The sequence below is a fragment of the Grus americana genome, chromosome 5 (genome assembly GCF_028858705.1).
Source record: "Grus americana isolate bGruAme1 chromosome 5, bGruAme1.mat, whole genome shotgun sequence".
In the NCBI taxonomy this organism is placed as follows: domain Eukaryota; kingdom Metazoa; phylum Chordata; class Aves; order Gruiformes; family Gruidae; genus Grus; species Grus americana.
This window is the reverse complement of record NC_072856.1, coordinates 45480987-45501846: the sequence shown is the minus strand read 5'-3', so window position 1 is coordinate 45501846 and position 20860 is coordinate 45480987. Positions and strand designations below refer to the sequence as shown.

The 20860-nt window shown below is 43.3% G+C and overlaps 1 protein-coding gene across 3 annotated transcripts in view; it reads right to left on the bottom strand.

Moving 5' to 3' along the window:
* The window catches only part of TTLL5 (tubulin tyrosine ligase like 5), a 150404-nt gene that overhangs the window by 26728 nt on the left and 102816 nt on the right, over positions 1-20860 (bottom strand). For all 3 annotated transcript variants that reach the window (XM_054827980.1, XM_054827979.1, XM_054827981.1), the window contains one exon: positions 7175-7352. In XM_054827980.1, the coding sequence (XP_054683955.1) occupies positions 7175-7352 (178 nt within the window). The remainder of the gene's footprint in view (positions 1-7174; positions 7353-20860) is intronic.

Sequence of the window (20860 nt, the reverse complement as noted above, 5' to 3'; positions counted from 1 at the left end):
TCAGAAAGGAGCAACCTGCTGGGAGTTCTGCCTTGTCTTTCCTCGAAGTCAGTCAGATTCTCAGGGTAGAGGCAATACCATAACGTGTAGTTTGGCAGCTAGAGGTCAGTGATAGGAGATGAGGGGAATAGCTGAGCACTCGCCAGTCACCTCAGCGTGACCCTGGGAGCAGTGCCCTTCACTGCGTTTGTCCTCAGTTTCTTCTCTGGTGAAAAACACACAAAGCCACAGTGAGTGGGCTCCAGGCTCCAGAGAAAACCACAGTCTGAGGGCTGGCTGAGTCTCAGCACACAGACAGGAAAAGCCCCTCTCCCCCGCAATTCTCTGGCAAATGGCAGGGCAGTGGTGTGTGGGAAGGCGTTTCTGACAGGCAGAGCTCTAGGGAGAAAAGGAAGTGCAGGAGCCAAAACAGGCCTGTGTCCTAACTAGAGCTCACTGACAAGATGCCCTTGAGCTCTCAATCCTTCTTAACCTCTCCCTTCCCTGAAGCTTTACCTTGATAGCAGCTTTCAGATTTTGAGTAAGTAGCTGGTACAAGTGCAGAAGTCTGGAAAATAGCAGTCACACCCCACCTCCCCCCAGCAAAACAAACTAAAATGGAGCTTGGTTTAGTCTCTTGCGTCTTCGAGTCTGACACATCATGGGGTTGGGATGGAGACTACACCCCCTTCTTATTCAGGGGTGACATTTCATTGTACTCTGTTTGATATTATGCATATTTCCTGTAGGTTCTTTTTCTTGTTATTAAAATCACTAAGATCCTGGAGTCCATAAAGCATAGTCTTAACCCCTTCCCTGTGTTAACATGCATTGGCAAGGAGGTCCATGACTCTGAAAAAACAGCAAGCATGGATGCTCTAACAAAGCCCGATCAGCAAAAGCTGGGCTGAGCCCTGCCTAAAGAAGGGTCATGGATGTTTTTCTTGGGGGTAACAGACTTCCAAAAAGGCCTTTGTCTCCACACTGTGCTGAGATTCTGGCTGCCTTCCAGGCAAGGATGGGGAGACTGGAAGCTGACACGGGCCATGGCTTCTGGATTCAGCTACAAAGCATACCACCCTGCTGTGAACCCATGGGGACAGGACAGGAAACCAGGAGAAGCTACTGTGCAAATAAAGAGGGCAGCTGGGGAGAGCAGGGCCTGACCACACACAGGAAGGGTTGGGAAGAGATTTCAGCACATCCAAAAAGTAGGAGACAGACCTCATCACTCAGGATTCTGAAGGCTCAGGATCTATGGAGAACAGAAGCCTTGACAAACCCTTACAGAGGCAGTCCTGAAGCAGGTAGCATCCTACAACTATTGCTGCTGCAAGTAAAAAACTTTGAGCCACACGTCCCAGGCTGGCAGATTTAACTTGATGTTGAAGAGACATTTGCTTCCCTGACAAGTTCTTAGGGCTACAAATCTGAAAAATACTTAGAACACAATGAGAGTTTTTAGCTAAAACTCAGGTAAAGCATTACTGAGTTAATTCTCTTGTGAAATTCTCTGGGGACGTAGGACAGCGTTAACCCCGTCTTGCACATGAAGAACGTTAGCAATGACAGAGAGCAATTCTCCTTAAGCCACAGACTGAAGCAATATGAAAAGCTAGGTTGAGAGCTCAGAGACAATCCTGACTCCCAATCCTGTATTTGCCTCATTAGATCACACCTCTCCTTGCTTCCACATCTACACATGAACACCATACACGAAGTGTTACCTGTGCAAAAATAGTAGGTTTTAATTAGAAAATCTCAACATGTACAGCTTGTCAGTAAGGACGATGCACATCTAAGAGTCTTAGCCAGCAGCAGCTGAGCTCGAGTTGCTCATGATTAAAAGCAGGGAGGTACTGTAGTACTTTGAAGAAAAGCAGATATATATTAACGATCTTCAAAAACAGAAAGAATGTTCCTGGCACTTACCATCCCTGTATCTAACACCCATCCCTAGCACAGTAATGGAACAAATGTTGCAAGCAAAAACATGTTCATTCTGTGACCAGAGGAGGTAATGAAGCTCATTTCCTGTGAATCTGTCTTGGGGCTGAATCTTACAGTATCTAATATAAAGCATGCCCCAAATTATGCCTCTTTTTGTGGGTTTGGGGCATTCTTGTGTTGATTTTCTACTGTCTAATTAGGAGCGGCCTCATGCTAGAGCCTTTGCCTTAATGGCAACAGCAGTTGAATCCCCATTTCCAGATATATAGCTCGCTATTTTCATGAAATTTATATGAAATATAGCTTTGAGATTTCTATCCCATAGTCATTCAGTTTAAATTGGATCAACAAGTTTGAAAACGATGATAGACTCAGCAGTGTATTAGAACCGACAGACACATACACATGCACACACGTGTATTGCATAAAGATCCATGTAGCTAGTTCCAAATCACTAGCGCTGGAAACTGAGATGTTTATAAGCAATAAACAATGACAAGGATTTAAGTTAAAAAAGAAGAAAAAAAGCAAACCCAACAAAATAAAACCCACCACTTTTCTAAAGCAACTGCATTTCAGATGACATTGCTAAAATACAGAGAATTAAAAGGCTTGGAAGACCTTTGGAGTCATATAAATTGTTTAGTGGAGATTCTTTTGAACACATATTAATGCATTCAGTTAAATCCATTTGGATGCAACAATCAGTTCAGTTGAAAATTCACAAAGTGGCAATAAAGAACAGGCTCAAAATGTACTATTAACTGCCATAGTGTTAAACTGTAGTAAGAGGAGCATCTTGGGGTCATCAAGAAGTTTAAAGAGGAGGAGCAAATTCATGGTATGCCCAGGCTGTCCTCAAGCATGTCTTCCTTGGTAAATTCTTCAGAACTAGACTAAAATATACTAAAAAGAGTTGACTTGGTGCCTTCTCCTTTGCCTCTCTCTCTTGGTACTGGGAGCTCTCTGGGCCATAGCATTGTATTGGAAGGATACTTAATACATCTGGGTGTTACCATAATTCTAATAATAGTGACAGGATCAGAAACATGGGGACAAAATTTCAGCTGGTATAAATCAGCAGAGACTACTGCTTTCAGAACAGTTGTTCTGCTTTACTTAGACTGAGACTTTGACTCATCAGTATCACAAGACTCAAATAGGAAAAATGGCAGTTAGCACATTTAGTGGGAAAACAATCTGAGGGAGAAAACTGCAATACAAGAATGAACAAGAGACTGTTGAAGGGGGAGAGAGACTGCAAATCTGACAGCAATCCAATATATAATAGTTTAGAAAACAGTTTAATGATGTTTAAGGCTGCATTCAAAGAGGTCCTGTGTCCTCAGGCAGGAATAATATAGTTCTAGGAATACTAGGAATATTATTCTGAATTCTCAACATTCTCAGTCAGATCTACATAAACTGTAGGGAATTCAGAAGAGAGTCACATACATTAAAGGAAAAAAAAATTGCTGAACTTCATAAAATGAGGGATATTTCAGACAACATACCATTTTTAAATAATTGAGAAGAAAATTATTTAAGATTATGTATTATAGCAGAAAATCTACTTAAAATTCTGATTGAAAATGTGATCATAACTGACCACTCAACTCATCAACATGACATGTCTTGTTTAACATGAGCTTTTTTGATATAAGCAGGACTGATGGGGATCATTCCACTATACAACCGTACTTATCTTGTTTTAATTTAGCTTGTTTCCCATGTGAAATGTTTGGCATAAAATTCTAAACCCAATAGATGCTAGGCTAAGCAGACAGAACATAGCTGCATAGAGAAGGAAGAACCTCTCTAATAGCTAATGGCATCTTTCCAGTACAGGAAACAATTAGAGAATAAACAATGATGGTATATTAACTGCCTTGCCAACTGCAGCAGTGATACAAACATCTAGGTCATAATGTGTCACATGAAGTCTCCTTTAAACATTAAAAATACTGCTGTAAGCCTGTTTTTCTTGTCTTTTGGTTTGATTTTGTAATTCTTGTTCCTTGATTTTGTTGATATCAGATTTAAGCTTCTCGTCTCCACTTTCAAACTCTGCCCCTTTCTATTTTTTTCTCTTTTCTCAGGCTCTGTATTGTCTCTGTTCCCGGGCCCTATCACTGCCTCCATTTGTTTGTCAGATTCTTATCCAGTCAGTTTGGTGGTTTTGCAGGGAATGAAGTACCTGTTCTGGCATCAAAGCTCTATTTCCACCATACTACACTGTGTGAACTAACTTCCATGTACAATGAGTGAAAATGTTGGTTATTATTCCTCTTCCTCCACCTACACAGTATTTGCTGTGTTGCAAATTGTTAAATGCCTGGGGGAGAAATCATCATTCTTAAGTGTCTGGAAAGTGCTCAACCAAGACTGGGTGCTGCCACAAAGAAGTATGCAATAAGCCTTCACGATAAGATACATCCACTGCATGGCAGATGGGGGAATTCCTATTACGGAAGTACTTCACTAGGAACTTCCATGCTTTCCAATGCATCCACCTCATCTCTAACATACTGGTTAACTGGTTAATATAGAGACAGAAGCATTTCCCTGTGTTATTGATCATGGTGCTTGTTACTTGTTCACATGCTATCCATATATATATGACTAGTCCATTTGTCACAGAGAGAAGGTAAGACTGGCATCTAGTCATGTTGTATGGTCATGCCATACTCAGGGTGTGCCTTGAGATGTGTTAATAAATGCCTTTCAGCTACTGACAAATGGCTAACCTGCCTTCCAATCGTAAGAACAACTTGAACAACCAGACGAAACAGGCTTGGAGATATCCTGCATGCATTCCCCAGAGTAGAGAGATCATGACACACTTTCAAGTGATAGGCCTTCCGGTTTTTGCGATCTATTTCTTCTGTTGAGAGGAGGCTGAGGAACTTGAGTGTAGCAGGCAAGACAACAAAGGATGGTGTAGATCTCAATATGTGGGAAGGAACAAAAAGGGAAGAGCAGACAATGGGAGATAGGTGGCTTAGGTGACACTGACTAGGAAATGTGCTAAAACCATGCAGGCTGGATAAGCTACATCAACTATAGGGAAAAAGAGAGGACAAATGATGGCGAGCAGGAAAAGGTGGGATGGAAGTCAAAGCAGTGTGAGCAGGAAGTAGATGTAGGGCAGGGACTGTGTAAGCAGCATAACAGGGAAGGCAGTACTTGGAAAGGCCAAGGCAAAGGACTGAAGTCTGAGAAGCTAACTAGCAGAAGGAAGAGGTCAGTGACAGGAAACCAGAGAGGGAACATGGGACACACAGATGAAGATGAGGGTAGTGCAGTGACTGGGAAGGGCACCAGAGGATCAGCAGAACTGTGACTGGAAGGGGAGGTCTGGCTGGCTCCATACAATGTCTAGTGGGAGAGGAAGTGTCCAAGAGAGTAATTTTCTTAAGATGTGGTTTTCACTACAGAAAGTCTGAAGGCCCCTATGTTCAGCAAATACACCTTTCTTCATCAATAGCAACTCCAGTGCAGCCTGAGTCCTGTGGCACGGCAATGGCATCAATACTGCAACTCCAAACTGCTTGGCTCAGAAGGAGAAGGGAGGGAGAGAAAGGAGGGGGATGTTGTGGGGGTGAGAGGAGGTTTAACAAAGAATCACTTTAACAGAAACTCCTGAGTAATGGCTCTGCACCAGGCCAAGAACAACATCAGCTCAATGTCAGCAATTAGAAGAGGGCTCAGCCAGGCCCCATGGCCAGCTCCAGCCTCCTCACAGGCACAAGCCAGCTTACAGCCCTTTCCTGAGCTCATGAGGAGCTCATGAGCAGCCACAGCTGCCCACCCAGAGCCCCCTGGATGGAGATGAAAGGAAGACCTCCTGCTCAGAGGGGGGGCAAGACAACTGTAGGTGAGGTAATTTGGGGATGGAAACTGCATGGCTAAGTGAGGGCCTTGAAAGGAGGAGTGCAAGGAGCAAAGGCAGAAGGGCCTCTCCTTCAAGATGCTCCCAGAAAAGAATGAGGGCGATTTTGCCTATAACCTATTCTCAATGACCCTAGTGACTCATCTGCTTCACAGGAGGGAGAGTGGGTGTTCAGACCTGCACGTTAGCTCTGTTCATGGTTTTGTTGGAGTCCAGTCCTGTCAGACTGCCCCGCAAATAGCTCCTTCCTAATGGAGACCCATCTCTTTTGAGTGAAGGTTTGTTCACCCAAAGACTTCCTTCCCTTTAGCAGGGAAGCCTTTTGGACATCGCTCAGAAGAAAAAACACACCTCTCTCTCCATAATAACAAAGAAAGGTAACAAGTACATCAATGAACTCATTGTAACCTTGGAAGATTCCCAAGGCAGGATGGAAATGCTGTTCCAGACACAGTGATCCACCCTTGGCATCTAGGTGTCATCCAGAACATCAGTAATACAAACCCTTTTTCCTATTTTCTCCAGCTCTTGGACACTTAACCCATCTTTTCTCCTTGCAGTTGTAACAAAGGTATCATGTATCCATCAGACAGTTCTGTGCAAAGCAGTGAAAGGAGATCTTAAATGTAGTAATAACAAGATGTGTAAGAGGTCTGGAGAAGATTTTAAGCATTGCAGAGAAAATGTATCTGGCATCAGGGTCGGTGGCCATGCCTCCTGCACACTGAAGGCTCCTAAATGAATATTTTTTTTCAAAAGAATGAAGATTCTCCTAAATAATTTTTGAGTCTCATTACCATACAGCTCTTTTGATAACTGCATCATATGAGAAGACATCCAGGAGGAGGAGAACTTAGTCAAGATGAAGCCTTGATGGGGTCTGTTTGCCACAGAGGACACAGTTGCCAACACAATTTCAAGACCCCATGTTTAGAAACACTGAAATACAACAACGACCCAGCTTGAAGCACTACCCAAGAAGAACTCAAGTCAAAGCAGGAATGTCTCATCTGCAATGAGATTAAGTGACAAAGAAATATAGAAATTGTAGACAGTTCTAAGGTTGTCTGAGGCACTGTAAGGGGATGCCCTACAATGGTGCAGAAACACGAGCAGCAGCATGCCAGTAGCCAAATGGAGGAGGATGCCAATGCCATGGAAGAAGCCATTGGGAACTACAGCATCAAAATGCTATCAAAATCACTGCAGCTAATATTAGTTTTGTTGCAACCGACTTGAACAGCTACTTCCTTCACAAAAGCTGTGCCATACGTACTAGCTCTGGGTTGGTTCTGCACATCTAAGACTCAGTCAGCACTGCTACATCCCAGGCAGGATTTTTTTCTTAGTTACCTGGTGCCGGGTTTGGCTTTGCTCCAACAGCTGTCGTGACTGAAGTTTCTGCTGCTGAAGTTGCTGCACAGCAAAATGGAGCTGATAGTTGGGATGTGCCAGCGGACTCTCTGTCACCTTGTTGTAGACACTGTTCTCCATCTCTCCCTCCCAGGCAAAAGGACGATTCTCTGGAGACCTGGGAAAAGAAAAGCCATCATGCTTTCACCATTCTGCTTATAAGGACTCCTGCTTACAAGGCACTGCTGCTTCCTAAAAATCCCTTAATACTTAGCCAGCTATGAGTTTGTATTAAGGGGTTCCAGCAAGCACAACACCTGACAGAGGTGCCCAGTGCTGTCTTGCTAAGGACTTTCTTGAATTCCAGGCTGGAACTATGTTACTAGCTGTAACACCATGCTTGAGGAGAGCAAAGGAAAAGAGAAGAAAAGCTTGAAACTGGAGCACGTCTGTGGCTAATAGGCATTGAAGAGAGGCAGTTGCAGCAGGAAAAGAGCTAAGGATTCCCATCACTAATGAGATAATTATTTATTTGGATTTGTAGAGATTTTGTTGCTACACTAACACAAGGCTTACGGCAAGCACACACGTGCTGCAGTGAGCGTGGAATAGAATACAGATGTGCAGTACAACATCCACAGAGAGGATAAAGGTGAGGTTGCAACTAGGGCACGTACTGACTCCACACAGTCACAATCCAAAAGACCTGAGGGGACTGAAGATACGCTCATTTCCTTCAACACTAGAGTAATGCAAGCCTTTCCCAGAGGACAAAAGGCCTCCTGCAAAGAGGCAGGAGCTCTTAACAACCCAAGCTTATACGGTGGGAGTTCAGCTGTGGCCTGCAACATGATAAGTACCAACAGGAGCTCACTGGCTTGCTTTGAAGTTTGTAAGCCTCAGTGAGAAAGCAGCACCAACACACTTCTACACAAGGCTGAGGGGCTTTGCAGAGAGCAGGTGGCAGACTGACAGGACCACAAGGTGTCCTGAAGAGGCTACAATGGCTCTGCAACCCACACACCCTGTGCTCACAAGACAGGATGCCATATGACACACTGACTCCTGACACTCTGGCTAATAAAACCTTCAAGCCTCAATGCCTGAGCTTCCCAAGTTTCTGCTGATGTGTTATGTTTCTCTCAGCCACTCTTTCCAAATATTTCCTTTGGATTCCCAGGGCAGACTTCCCTTGTATTTCTTATGCATGTCATAAGTAACTGGGATGTTACCTAGTGTCTTTTTCATTTCATGCCATAATTTGAAGTGTAGGTCATGGTTTTGGCAAGGGAGCTGTGGTGGGTTGACCCTGGCTGGGGGGCAGGTGCCCACCAGAGCCGCTCTATCACCCCCCTCCTTCACTAGACAGGGGAGAAAAAGTATAATGAAAAGCTTGTGGGTCGAGATAAGGACAGGGAGAGATCACTCACTAATTATCATCACAAGCAAAACAGACTGAACTTAGAGAGGGAATTCATCTAATTTATTACTAAGCAAAACAGAGTAGAGGAATGAGAAATAAAATCAAATCTTAAAACACCTCCCCCCACCCCTCCCATCTTCCCGGGCTCAACTTCACTCCCAGCTTCAACCTCCTCCTCCCTCAGCGGCACAGGGGGACAGGGAATGGGGGTTACGGTCAGTTCATCACACGTTGTTTCTGCCGCTTCTTCATCCTCAGGGGGAGGACTCCTCTCATCATTCCCCTGCTCCAGCATGGAGTCCCTCTCACGGGAGACAGTCCTTCACAAACTTCTCCAATGTGAGTCTCTCCCACAGGCTACAGTCCTTCACAAACTGCTCCAGTGTGGGTCTCTCCCACGGGGTGCAGACCTTCAGGAGCAAACTGCTCCAGCGTGGGGTCCCCCACGGCGTCACAAGTCCTGCCAGCAAACCTGCCCTGGCGTGGGCTCCCCTCTGCACGGGTCCACAGGTCTGGCCAGGAACTTGCTCCAGCGTGGGCTTCCCACAGGCCACAGCCTCCTTCGGGTGCCTCCACCTGCTCCAGCGTGGGGTCCTCCACAGGCTGCAGGTGGAATCTCTACACCCCCTCATCCTTCCTCCATGGGCTGCAGGGGGACAGCCTGCTTCACCATCGTCTTCACCACGGGCTGCAGGGGGATCTCTGCTCCGGCGCCTGGAGCACCTCCTCCCCCTCCTTCTGCACTGACCTTGGTGTCTGCAGAGTTTCTTACATCTTCTCGCTCCTCTCTCCGGCTGCAAAAGCTCTAACTGTTTTTCTTCCCTTCTTAAATATGTTATCACAGAGGCGCTGATTGGCTTGGCCTTGGCCAGCGGCGGGTCTGTCTTGGAGCCGGCTGGCATTGGCTCTGTCAGACACAGGGGGAGCTTCTAGCAGCTTCTCACAGAAGCCACCCCTGTAGCCCCCCCGCTACCAAAACCTTGCCACACAAACCCAACACGAGCTAACTGCAATCTCCTTGCTTCAGGATCCTATCAAAACTTACAACCTAGATTCTTTGAACATGTCACAGCTTCCCTTGAATGTGTTGCACCTTCCCCCACAAGCTTCATCATCACAGCAAACCCTAAAAATATTCAGAAGGATGTTTCAAACGAGACCAGAAGAACTGCCATCCTTATGTACTCTCCCTCAAAAATAACCTAATGCATCCATTTCAAAGCAAATTGAGGACAAGGACTCTAAACACTAAAGGGTCACTCTCCATACTCAGCTCCTCAGCAACAGAGGAGTAAGACAAGCCAGTGGAAAAGGAGTTCAGCTGCCAGCATCTCCACCCTGCATCCTCCTCCTGCTTGGAGCACCACTACCACTTTTGCTGTTATGGGCAATTGGCTGTAGGGAGCCTTCTCTAGACTTCTCCATTCAAAGGATCCCACCCATGCTTCCTCAGTCCTTTGCTTCTATTGTACCCCAGTGCAACACTGGATAAGTGACTCTCACTCCCTGCTCCCTTTTGCTACAAGATTCTCAGTCCTTCGGTTCTTTTCCTTTCACCAGTACTTTGAAAAGTGACAACCGTAATGTTGCTGACAGTACTCAGGCCTTGAAACCCAAGTTGTATAGGTCCAAATCTGGCTTTGTGGTTAACCTTAGGAGAGCTGCTTTCCTTTTCTGAAATTGCCTTCCCTCTTCTGCCTCAGTAATGGTGTCATGATCCTCTCCTATTGTGGTTTTACCTGCAATTGCTCATTTCTGGATCCATGGATGTGTGTGTGTTGCTGGCCTCCAGCACTGTCCTCTACTGGGCACAGGATGCCACAAAAAGCATAACGTAAAAGGAGGACATGGCAAGGCACAAGGAATCTTTGAAACGATCCCCAGGTGTCTCCTCTCTAATCCCACCAGCTCACCACATGAGTTATCAGCAGGTTGCTGACACCTGAACTCAACTCCCATCCCAGGGGTAGTATCTGCTCCTTCCACCACATAGATACAGACTCCACTATCCATTCTGGTCTTAAAATTCATTGGATTTTTCCCTTGTGTGAAGCAGCTGGAATCTCGGTTACCCTCCCAGTAAAGTCAGGTCATGCTGACAGCTGAAAAACACAAAGGACTGTGCTGGGACTGGGACGCAGCCTTTGGGAGATAGCTGGGGGTTACTGCAGACCAGCCCTTGAAAGAAACATCAGCTGCACCAGAGACAAAGCTGAAGAGCTTTCAGAAGCTCCATCAAAGTCATGTTAGTGCTCAGTAAACAGCCTGATTAATTCCTCATCAGTACTACTGAAAGATTATGATCTTCAATACCTCTGTTTTGAACTAAACAATCGTATTTGTCCATTTGGCTAGAGTAACTTTTTCACACCAGCAGTTTCTCAGTTGAGAAAATTTGGTAAGTTCATTCAAAATGCTCCTAAATAAAGCAAGCCAACGTAGGATAAAGGGGATTTAATAACTACCTAAACCACATGAAACCAGAGCTAAAATAAATGGATAAATGGACAGTTTCCACAATGGAAGGAGATTACCACTGGGGTCCCACAAGAATCTGTACAACAGTCTCTGCTGTTCAAAACATTTGTAAGTGATCTGGTAAAAAAAGAGTGAAAAAAAAGTTTGCTGCTGAAAAACTGAAAGTCACTGAGAAGTGTGAAAAAACATCACATTACTGAATGATCAGACATTAAATTGGTAGATGACATTCAATTTAATAACTACGAAGTCATGTACCCAGGGAAACACAATCCTAGTTTTACTCAGTGATGGACCTTGAACTAGTTATTTCTCTGCAGGAAGGAGACCTTATAACTATAGCTATAATAGTTTTTTCTATGAAAACATCACTAAAATACTCTCAAAAAGCAAACTCAGTGTTAGGAATTATTAGGAAAGACAGAGGGAACAAACCCAAGAACACTACTGTACTACCATATAAACCGAAATTGCATCCATCTCTTGCATACTGAGGATAGTTCTAATCTCTGCCCCTCTTCCCCTTTTCAAAAAGCCTACAGCAGAACTTGAAAAAGTACAAAGAAATGCTGTAGAGATGATCAAAGGTATGGAACAGCTTATATATTGAGGAATGACTTAAATAAATAAGGACTCTTCAGCTTGGAAAAAGGACAACTGAAAGGAAATATGAAAATTATCTACAAAATCATGAGCTTCAGGGAGAAGGAAAATATGGAACAATTACTCACTGCTCACAATGCAAGACATAGGAAAAGCCAAATGAAGTCATCAGGTGGACAGGTTAAAACCAACAAAAGGAGCTAGTTTTTCTCATAACACATAATTAAACTGTGGATGTTTAACTGGGAAGCTAAGGATGCCAAAAATTTACAGGGGCTCAGAAATGATTAGGCAAACTCTCAGAAGCAAGAGCCACTAACACTGTTCATATACAAAGATACCATCTCCTTGCCAGAAAAATCACTGATTACCAAGTCCCAGAGAGTATTGGGGAAGTATCACCATTCCATAACATCACCTAATGTTCTTCCCACAGAATCTTCCATGGGCAAGACGTTGAACCAGATAGTCCATCTGGTCTGCAAAAATGCAACCAGTATTGTTTAGGCATCAGGGGCCTGAAACTAAACCTGTCTCAGGTCTCAATCAGAAGTTAGAGAATTTAGTCAAGCACTCTTTTAGGTATTTGTTCACATTATATGATTAATTCTAGAAACTAATGTCTGCTCCAACTTCTCTCATATCTACCTCCAGCTCAGAACCTGCAATGCATAAATTTTATCCTTTGATCCAAAAGAATGCTTGGGAAGCTAATGATTGAGCAATTTGTTCTAAAACATAAAAGTCAAGAAGAAATGGAGGAGATAAAACTGATGTAAATGAAAACTCCACTAAAGTTGGACCTGCTGATAGCCAAACTGGCTTTGTGCCACAGAGATGATGAACAGTGACTGCAGTCCGTAGTACTGTGAGGGCCACTAACTGAATTGCAAAACTTTAGTATCATTTCCTTGATCCTCATTTCTTTTGTTTTGAGATATCTGGCAAAGGATTAACTATTATGGAAATACAAATACTGAAGACTGATGGTCCAATTTTTAAATATGCACTGGGACTGCTGCCTTGCTCCAACCTTAGCCCACTTCAATGACCTCTCGAATGCTTTCATTTAGTTTCTAACCTGTTTTAATCCACTTTTTCTGTTTTAACCAATACATGATCTATAGCCCAAAATAAATTTTTTAGGATATAATACTGGCCAGATAAGCTTGGTTTAAACTACCTAGGAAAACACTGTTGAAACTATGTTATTAAATCTCTAGGAAGAACTAAATTTAAAAAAAAAAAAACCAAAGCCACAAAAACTGGCTAACATTTTCTTGCAGCGTAGACATGTTGTATACAACTCCCTGTAGTTCTAATACTCTCTCTCCATGTGATGCAGCACAACAGCACTTACTTTTTTCTAGATACTATATTGAAAACACTGTTGCTTGCCTGAGTAGACTTTACTCTCATGGCCTGCAGAATCCTTCTGAATTGAATATGCTTCATTTAATTTCCATGGGGTTTGGTTCTTTATAGATGGAAATCAATATGAATTCACTATATATAAACTTGAACCGTTTATAATATAAGCATTAAATATTTGACAACAGAAAGCCTGCATATTTGCAAGTCTTAGCATCACTTTCATAGAGAGATGTTTCATCTGTAGTTTTGGAAAGTTCCCATGTTATTAAGTTGCTGATATTACACCTAAGGCAAAGCTTGCCCTAGTACAGGAGAACAGGGCTTAGGATCTGAGACTCAACATGCTGCTGCCAGAGACATGCTCCAGCTCTCAGTCTGTTTGCCATGCTCACAGGAATGGGTCATGGTGCAGCTCCTATTCTCAGTCTCTGCCTGTCAGATGACTTATCGAAGCATGACAGCACTTTTGCACCCTTCCTGAAGTTAGCTCTTCTGCTTAAGGAATTCTACAACAGGCTCACCACAATAATGAAGGCTGGAAAAAGTCTACAGAGAACCTCCCACCTTAATAGATACTATAGAGTTCACATGGTAGAGAGACTATATAAATACCCCAAACTGAAGGAAAAGCTTTTTCACAACTCACACCGTTTTAGGCAAAGCCAAAAATAACCAGAAAAACCCCACAACTCCAATGGAAATGAGGATCATAGTGTCAGTACACACAGACCTACTTGTTTTCAATTCAGGATTATTGCTTGAACGCTAACGATTGACTAAATATTCATTTGCTCACATGTACAGACGACAGATACAGGCATAGATGCATACACACGCAAATGGGAAACAGAAATTCCTGCCTGTGCCACCAGGAGAGATTGGGTTTCGTTCTGTCAGCCAGGCTGGTTGTGAGCAATCTTCTCACAGCTTGCTCAGGATTATTTATGAGTTGCTTAGTTTAGAGACCTGGCCAGGATTCAGGCCTTCACTATGTACAGGAAATCTCAGCCTTGGCATTATGGCCCATCCTTTGTAAGCAAGATTCTGTCCTTCCAGCAGCTCTTAGGGCTACTCAGTATTTTTGGCAAGAAACCCACTGTGTTCCTTTCTTTCAACTGTAGTTTTCATAAAGCCTGGGCCAGATTTCCCTCTCCCTCTTCACTGACAGCATAAGACCTCTCTGCTGCAGCTTTTTGCATCACAAAAGATACACATTTGTGTCCGAGACCAATTTCAACGGATCTCCATGCTATTATGATCACAAGCCAGCCTAAAAGTGCTAGAACACCATGCACTCGTCTCCAGGTTTTCTGGTTCCCAATTCCCTTTCTGCTCTAGTTATCTCTTCCAATTCATTAGCTTTTTTCTGATATAAGCAACCCTTATGCAATCAACTATGTACACCTGTACTAGGAACTAATGCTAGTGTACTAAAATACTAAGTACTAATACATTTGTTCATTGACTACAGAAAAAAAAAGGCTCAATGAAGTCCGGCCTCCATGCAGAAAGGATGTGGTTGTCAGCTCTTAGAAGAAAGGAGAGAGCTGGCTTCTGTTCCCACTTCAGTCAGATTTGAAGGTAATACCAAGGACTGAAGCTGTAGACAAGACCAGACCACAGAACACCACGCACTGAGAATCTCGTAGTTACAAAGAACTATATGACATAAAGCAAGTCCATAAAAGAATGACACTGGTGACAACTACTGACTTCTCCTAGCATCCACCATTCCTAAGTAACTCATTCAAACATCTGAAACTAGGGTCTACTACAACACAGCCACTGCTGGGATGAGTAATACTGGACAATAAGACAACAGCAGAGAACAGGGCAAAGAAAAAATATTTACTTAAGTGAAACAACAAGGAAATAATCAGGGGAGTAGAAGGGATTCAAAATATAATTTCTTAATGTATAACTTGGATATAAAGTGGGTTTAAAGCTTCCCACATTCCCAAAAAAACATTTAAGGATTTTTAAGTATCATAAATATTACACAGAGGGTTTTCATTTATATTTCAACTGAAACCTTCTTCCGATGGCACAGTTGGGCACCCGTTTGATATCAACTCCTGTGTGGCAGGCAGCAATACCAATTCATGAAGTATACTGGTGTTCCCCATCTATAACTTACTAAGCAGGCATTTTTGAAACATTTGAAAAGTGTCTATATCTCATTGAAGGGCAATGCAAACTAGGCTCAAATTACTTACGAAAATGATGCTTCAGCATTCTTGAAGAATATCTTGAAGAATATGTTTAACCCTGCTTAGTTTGTGAGAACTGATAGGATCATAGCAGGAGTCAGTATAGCTGGAGGTCTAGCAAACTGAGAAAAGAATTATCTTCCTTTAAAATGAGGAAACAAGCTGACAACGAAAGTATTTTGCATCCTTTCCTGTAAAGGCTAGAGCTAAGGATGAACAAGGGCCATTGCTGGCAATAAGGGAAGCTAGTGCATTTATAAATCAGTGCTCGCACCTTGCCATGGAATGCAAGACAATCTTTGGCAGCCGTTTCTTTCCCACAGGGCATTCAGGTGGTATGACAAGTCCAGGAAGCTTTCAGTACAAAGCCTTGGTGGGCACCAGCTTCTAGAAAGTAGTTGGCATAGTAACTAATGATTCTGTCTGGTGTGGCAGCTCCCAGCATCCTGCTGACTTATGTTCAGGCACTCAGAAAAACACAGAACATTTTCTTTGGCACACTACATGCTTCTTCCATCCCTAACAATAGGCCCTAGATTGGGGCTGGCTATGAAGCAATGATAAACATAGTGGGACAAAGCCCAGGACACTGGGGGCCTGGCTGGGATGCAGGACTGTCGGGCCTCTCGCAGCGCCGCTTGCCTCAAGGCCTTTCTTTGTCTTTTCTCCCTCTTTCCCTCCCCTCAGCTTCAAAAGCAATAAATTGAAAATTGAAAAACAAAGCAACAAGTCTTTGAGAATGGTTTGCTCCTGGCCTCTGCTGTTATCAGGATTGTCTACGAAAGAGTGACTTTGGTCCAGTTTAGTCAGCAGGAATAGACATTTTAGCATGGTCTGTAGCTCTGATTGCTGGAAATGCAAGCCCCTGAAACATGCAGCAGCAGCTATGATACAAAGGTCAAGAAAGGTAGCTTTCAAAAAAAACAGGGGCAGACAAAGAATTTTTAGTATTCCTAAAAGAGCTCTGCCTGGGACTTTGGAGATCATTGGAGGCACAGGGAGCTGTCCAGAACTTGCCACAGTGCAGGTACTTGGAGACAGGGAAGGGGCAGAGAGCAGCTGGCCTGTATAAAACAAGGATGCCATCACCTAGCCTGCAATCTGCTTTTCAGCTCTGCAAGAGAAGCCAAGGAGAAGCTTTTAAAGTTAATGAGTAGCCTGTCAAGGCTGTGTTGGCACAGCAAATGTGTGGAACTGCATTCTGGGTTCAAATCCAGTTCAAAGTGACAAATACAATCTCCCATAGTGAACGTGTTGCAGAGATGCAGGAGGGTTTCTGTCCCAGACCATTAATCAAACACTCCCTTCTTAGTGATCAGGCACAGATGCAGGCATCTCGTAATAGTTTCAGCGTTAGTTCTTCAGCTCCCCGCTTTCCCAGAAGCTCAAGCTACTCTTACACAAGAGGCTCTTACCATCAGTATCTTTGTGCCATTACACAACAGAAAGCGTACAAGGTCCATGTGAAAAGCCTTGGGACTGAGTTGGTTTAGGCAAAGAATATGAAAAGTTCTGTGGATTTAACTACAATTTGAGATCCATTCACAGGTTAACTGTAATAGCTACCAGAGGCACAATTCAAGCAACCCAGGACATTTTAATGTGCATAATTACTAGCAAATGTCAGGAGTCCCCCTCTGCTATTCTTACAATTCCCCCTTTCAACTGAGAGAGTTGATGTTGTTACAAGAGTTTTATTCAAAAACAAAGATGTGAGCAAAAGCATCCAACTCATCTCCTTGTGGCGCAGGATTAGCACGTTTCAGTGGCTGGAGGAGTCCATGTGTCACACTCTCGGCTGCACAACTCCACAGGCAGGTACACATTCAGTGTCAAGAATTTCCCCTGAGATTCCCAATTAAATTTATATTTTCTCTGTTTTATTGCATGACCCTCCTAGTATTTCAGGTCTAAACCGTCACTACTACAGCTATGCCTCCTTCGAGTTTAGCCAGCCTCAGCACGCTTAACTCCCTTCATCTTTTTCCTCAACTCAGTCTCTTCTGGCCTCTGATCGTATATTGCTCTTCTCTGAACTTTTTTCACTTTATCAGTATTTGGGGCTAGGCAAATGCCCAAAACTAAGCACATTATTCCAAATGAGCATGCATAATAGCTATACAGAGAAAGCCCACTGCCTTCTTGCTCCTTCACTTTATTCTACAAATACTATCAAAGTTCATTTGGCTTCCTTCTTTTCTGGTATATGCTGCTGTATAATTTATTTCCTGCTCCCTGGCTTCTGAAAATTATTCCTGCTATTTTCCTGCCATTGAGAAACCGAGGTTTTGAAGTAAAAAGATTTTCTTATAACAAATGCAATGCAGTGCCTACTCAGTTCTGTTGCAGATCAGGAATTAAGTGCATTTTAGGTCCTGGATCTCCACATACAGGCAAGGTGATGAGTGTAGCAGTCTAGAAATGAGGTGCATCAAAACAGCCTTGTGACAGCCTAGCAGGGGAAGGGCAGGGTGAGATTATGGAGCACTGGAAAACCTCTGCAGACAAGGCCTAATCTACCTCAACTACTCCCAGATTTAGCTGGCATTATCAACCTCTTACTTTCAGGAGCACTAAACTTGCCAGTCTTAGCAAATGAAATGAAATATTTACCTTTCAGTGGAGCCAGTTTTTGTTGGGCCCCTAGTAGCATCCTTGGCTCCATGCCAGTTACAAAACACTGTCAGTCTCTCTGATCTGGGGAATACTTGGCAGGTAAACACCACCGTAATTTTTTTCTTCTCTTTACACATGGGAGCTTTGAAATTCACTAGTAGAAAGGCTAAATCAAGAAGAAAACTAACAGCCAGCTGGCTACAAAGTTCAATGCCTTCATCCTATTGTGGCTCATCAGGTCACTGGAGAAGCAATGAAGGCAACTGAGCATATCTCCTCCACATGATCTAGATTAACAAAAATCACAGAGCCTTTCTACCCTCAATTACTGCATTGAGCTAGGGGTAAGCTTTGCTGAGTGGAAGGTGGTTCTGGCTTCATGTTTCCTGCACATACTTCCACACCTGCAAACACAGTTAGAGCCTGCAAAAATATTTTAACAGCAAGACATGCGTACAATGAGACCAACACAGAAACCTGGTATCATTTTGCTCTCATAAGGAAGCTTTGGGGAAGATTACCTGCTTAAATCTGACACACATGTTGTCCCATCCCCCTCCTCCCCCTAATTTTAAAGTATTAACTAATTAATGAAGTTCAGACAGAGCAGGTGGACTCTGAGTGAAGTTACCGCACTGTACTGTCTAGCTCTGCTTTGATTAAGATAAGTCATTCAGACTTAGACAATGTATTAAGTGCCACCTTAAATTTGATCACTTGTCCTAGTCCGGGCAGAGTTTCTGGGGTGAATATCCACACACCACAGAATTCAAAGTACCAGAAGCTTAGATGCAATACTGCACCACTTCCAGAGATGGGAAAGGTATTCCTCGCTGCAGAGGTTCCACTGTAAAATCCTAGCATGGATCAAGTGGATCAACACAAAACATGACTTGTACTGACATTCTTCTACTTTTCCTCTATCAATGTAGGCAAGTCTATTGAAAACCAAACTAGATAAGACTCATGGGCTCTATTCCTGGCCATATATTTTTTTTAGTGCTTTATCCAAGCAGATTTTGCACATGAGGATGAAAACAGTAAATGGACACCACTATCTGTCTAGAATATGCTTATGACTGGGTCTGTAATTAAAGTCACTAATCTCTCCAGGAAACCCATACTCCCTACCTCTCTCCAGAGAGGCAAGGGTTAAGTCAGGACCAGTAAGTTAGCCCTGCACCCTGTAATGCCTCCTTTGAAAAGCCGCTCACACAGTTTACAGGGAAAAAGTGAGAGTGCAGCTGCTGTCCCAGCCAACATTTGGTTCCTATTACAGTGAATAAATCTCCCCCTCCCCTTTTCTTTTCTTTTTTTCCCCTTTTTTATATTAAAAGTCCATCAAACACATTTTTTTCTCCTTAATATTTTCCATTAAGTTTCCTCCTGCGTAGGCTTTCCCAGAGTGTGGTGCTCTTTGCTATATGTGCTCAAGCAGCAGCTACAAAATCCCACTGAATAATAGAACAGGGAATGAAGAAAGCAGCTCTGGTCCCTTGTTCAAGTCTCAAGAGGCAAGTGAAAAGTTACAGTTGGGCTAAACTGGTGAAATCTAGAGCACTTGAGAAGAATAAACAAACAAACAAAAACCAGGCTGTTGAGTTTCATAGGGTTAGGATTCATGAGATGAGGGAGAGTACTCAAAGCGCTCTGCCCTTGCCCAGAGCTAAATGCCCCTGCCACCACCAGCCTTTCAAAAGACACAACACGGGATGGCGTTGCACTACAGGGCCTTAAGGGTTCCTCCAGGGTTGTGCTGTCCAGGTGTCACACTACTTGAGGCCCAAATTACTTTAGTTGTACTGTATGACCAGGGAGTAGAAATGTCATATGCTCCTAACTTCAGAAGTTTTGTTGGCTAAATATTAGAGTACACAAAGAAACCTCTACAGAACACAACAAGCCTCTAGATTCCACAAAATTTGCACTGAAGTTCATGAAAGCAATCAACTTTGATTGACATCCAGTACACTTATCTTGTTATGTGGTAGATGAAGACCCTCTGATGACTGTCTCTTAGACAAGACTTGATAAATCTGACAGCTTAGATGGTCTATGGGGGCGAAGCATGCTGAAGCATACAGTTCCTTGACATCATGCCTATAAATTTTAAGGTCAAGAATTATAGCCGGATAACAGAACTTCACAAAAGAAGCAACACCTCTACATTTATAACCTATATACTTAAAGGGAAGGCCAGAATCTGTTCTGCACTTCCAGAATGAAGATGTACAAATTTGCCTAATCAGGGATTGTTGAAAGTGTCACCTGAAAGCTAGCTGGGCCACAGTCATATTAGGAGAAATGCTCCAGCTAAGAGAGGTAGAGGAGCAGCATGGAACCAGCAAGATGCATTTGCAGCTACCATTCAGTAGCACAACTAAAGCTGTGTAACATCTAGCTGCTGAAGTACAGTAAAACAAGAAAAGAATACAAAACAAGAACTAAAGGTCACTTCTCTGGGTCCTTGCTGTGAGGCTGTATGCTTGTGGTTAACAGTTTCTTGTTTTTGGATAATTCCCCAAGCATTGATACAAGGGCAGAGTAAAGGTCCTCAAGAGACTTTTTCCCTTAGACAACTGAAATTTATCAACCTAGCTCCAATGTAATGAAGTTAAAGGAGTTTCCCCAATAAAAAGAAGATAGACTTACACAGTCCCCTAAGCCCGATGGCACTTACATGCTGGCCAAAGAGGCATCTCCACCGTTCTTCCCCATGTTAAAAACTTGATTCCATATGTAGTTTCTGCTTTCCTTGTCCCTCACGTGGATTTAGGTAAGGTAACAAGGTATGACAAGAAATAGACTGGATTTGAGAGTGATCTCCCACCTGTTAAACAGAACATTTTCCTCCTCGGGTTCCTTTTGTGGTTCTGTTATGCTGGAGTTAAGGGAGAAAATATTTTTTACCTTCACCTCCTGTTCAAAGATCAACTCACCTGCTGTGGCTCCCTGAACATTTAACAATGGGTTAGATAAATA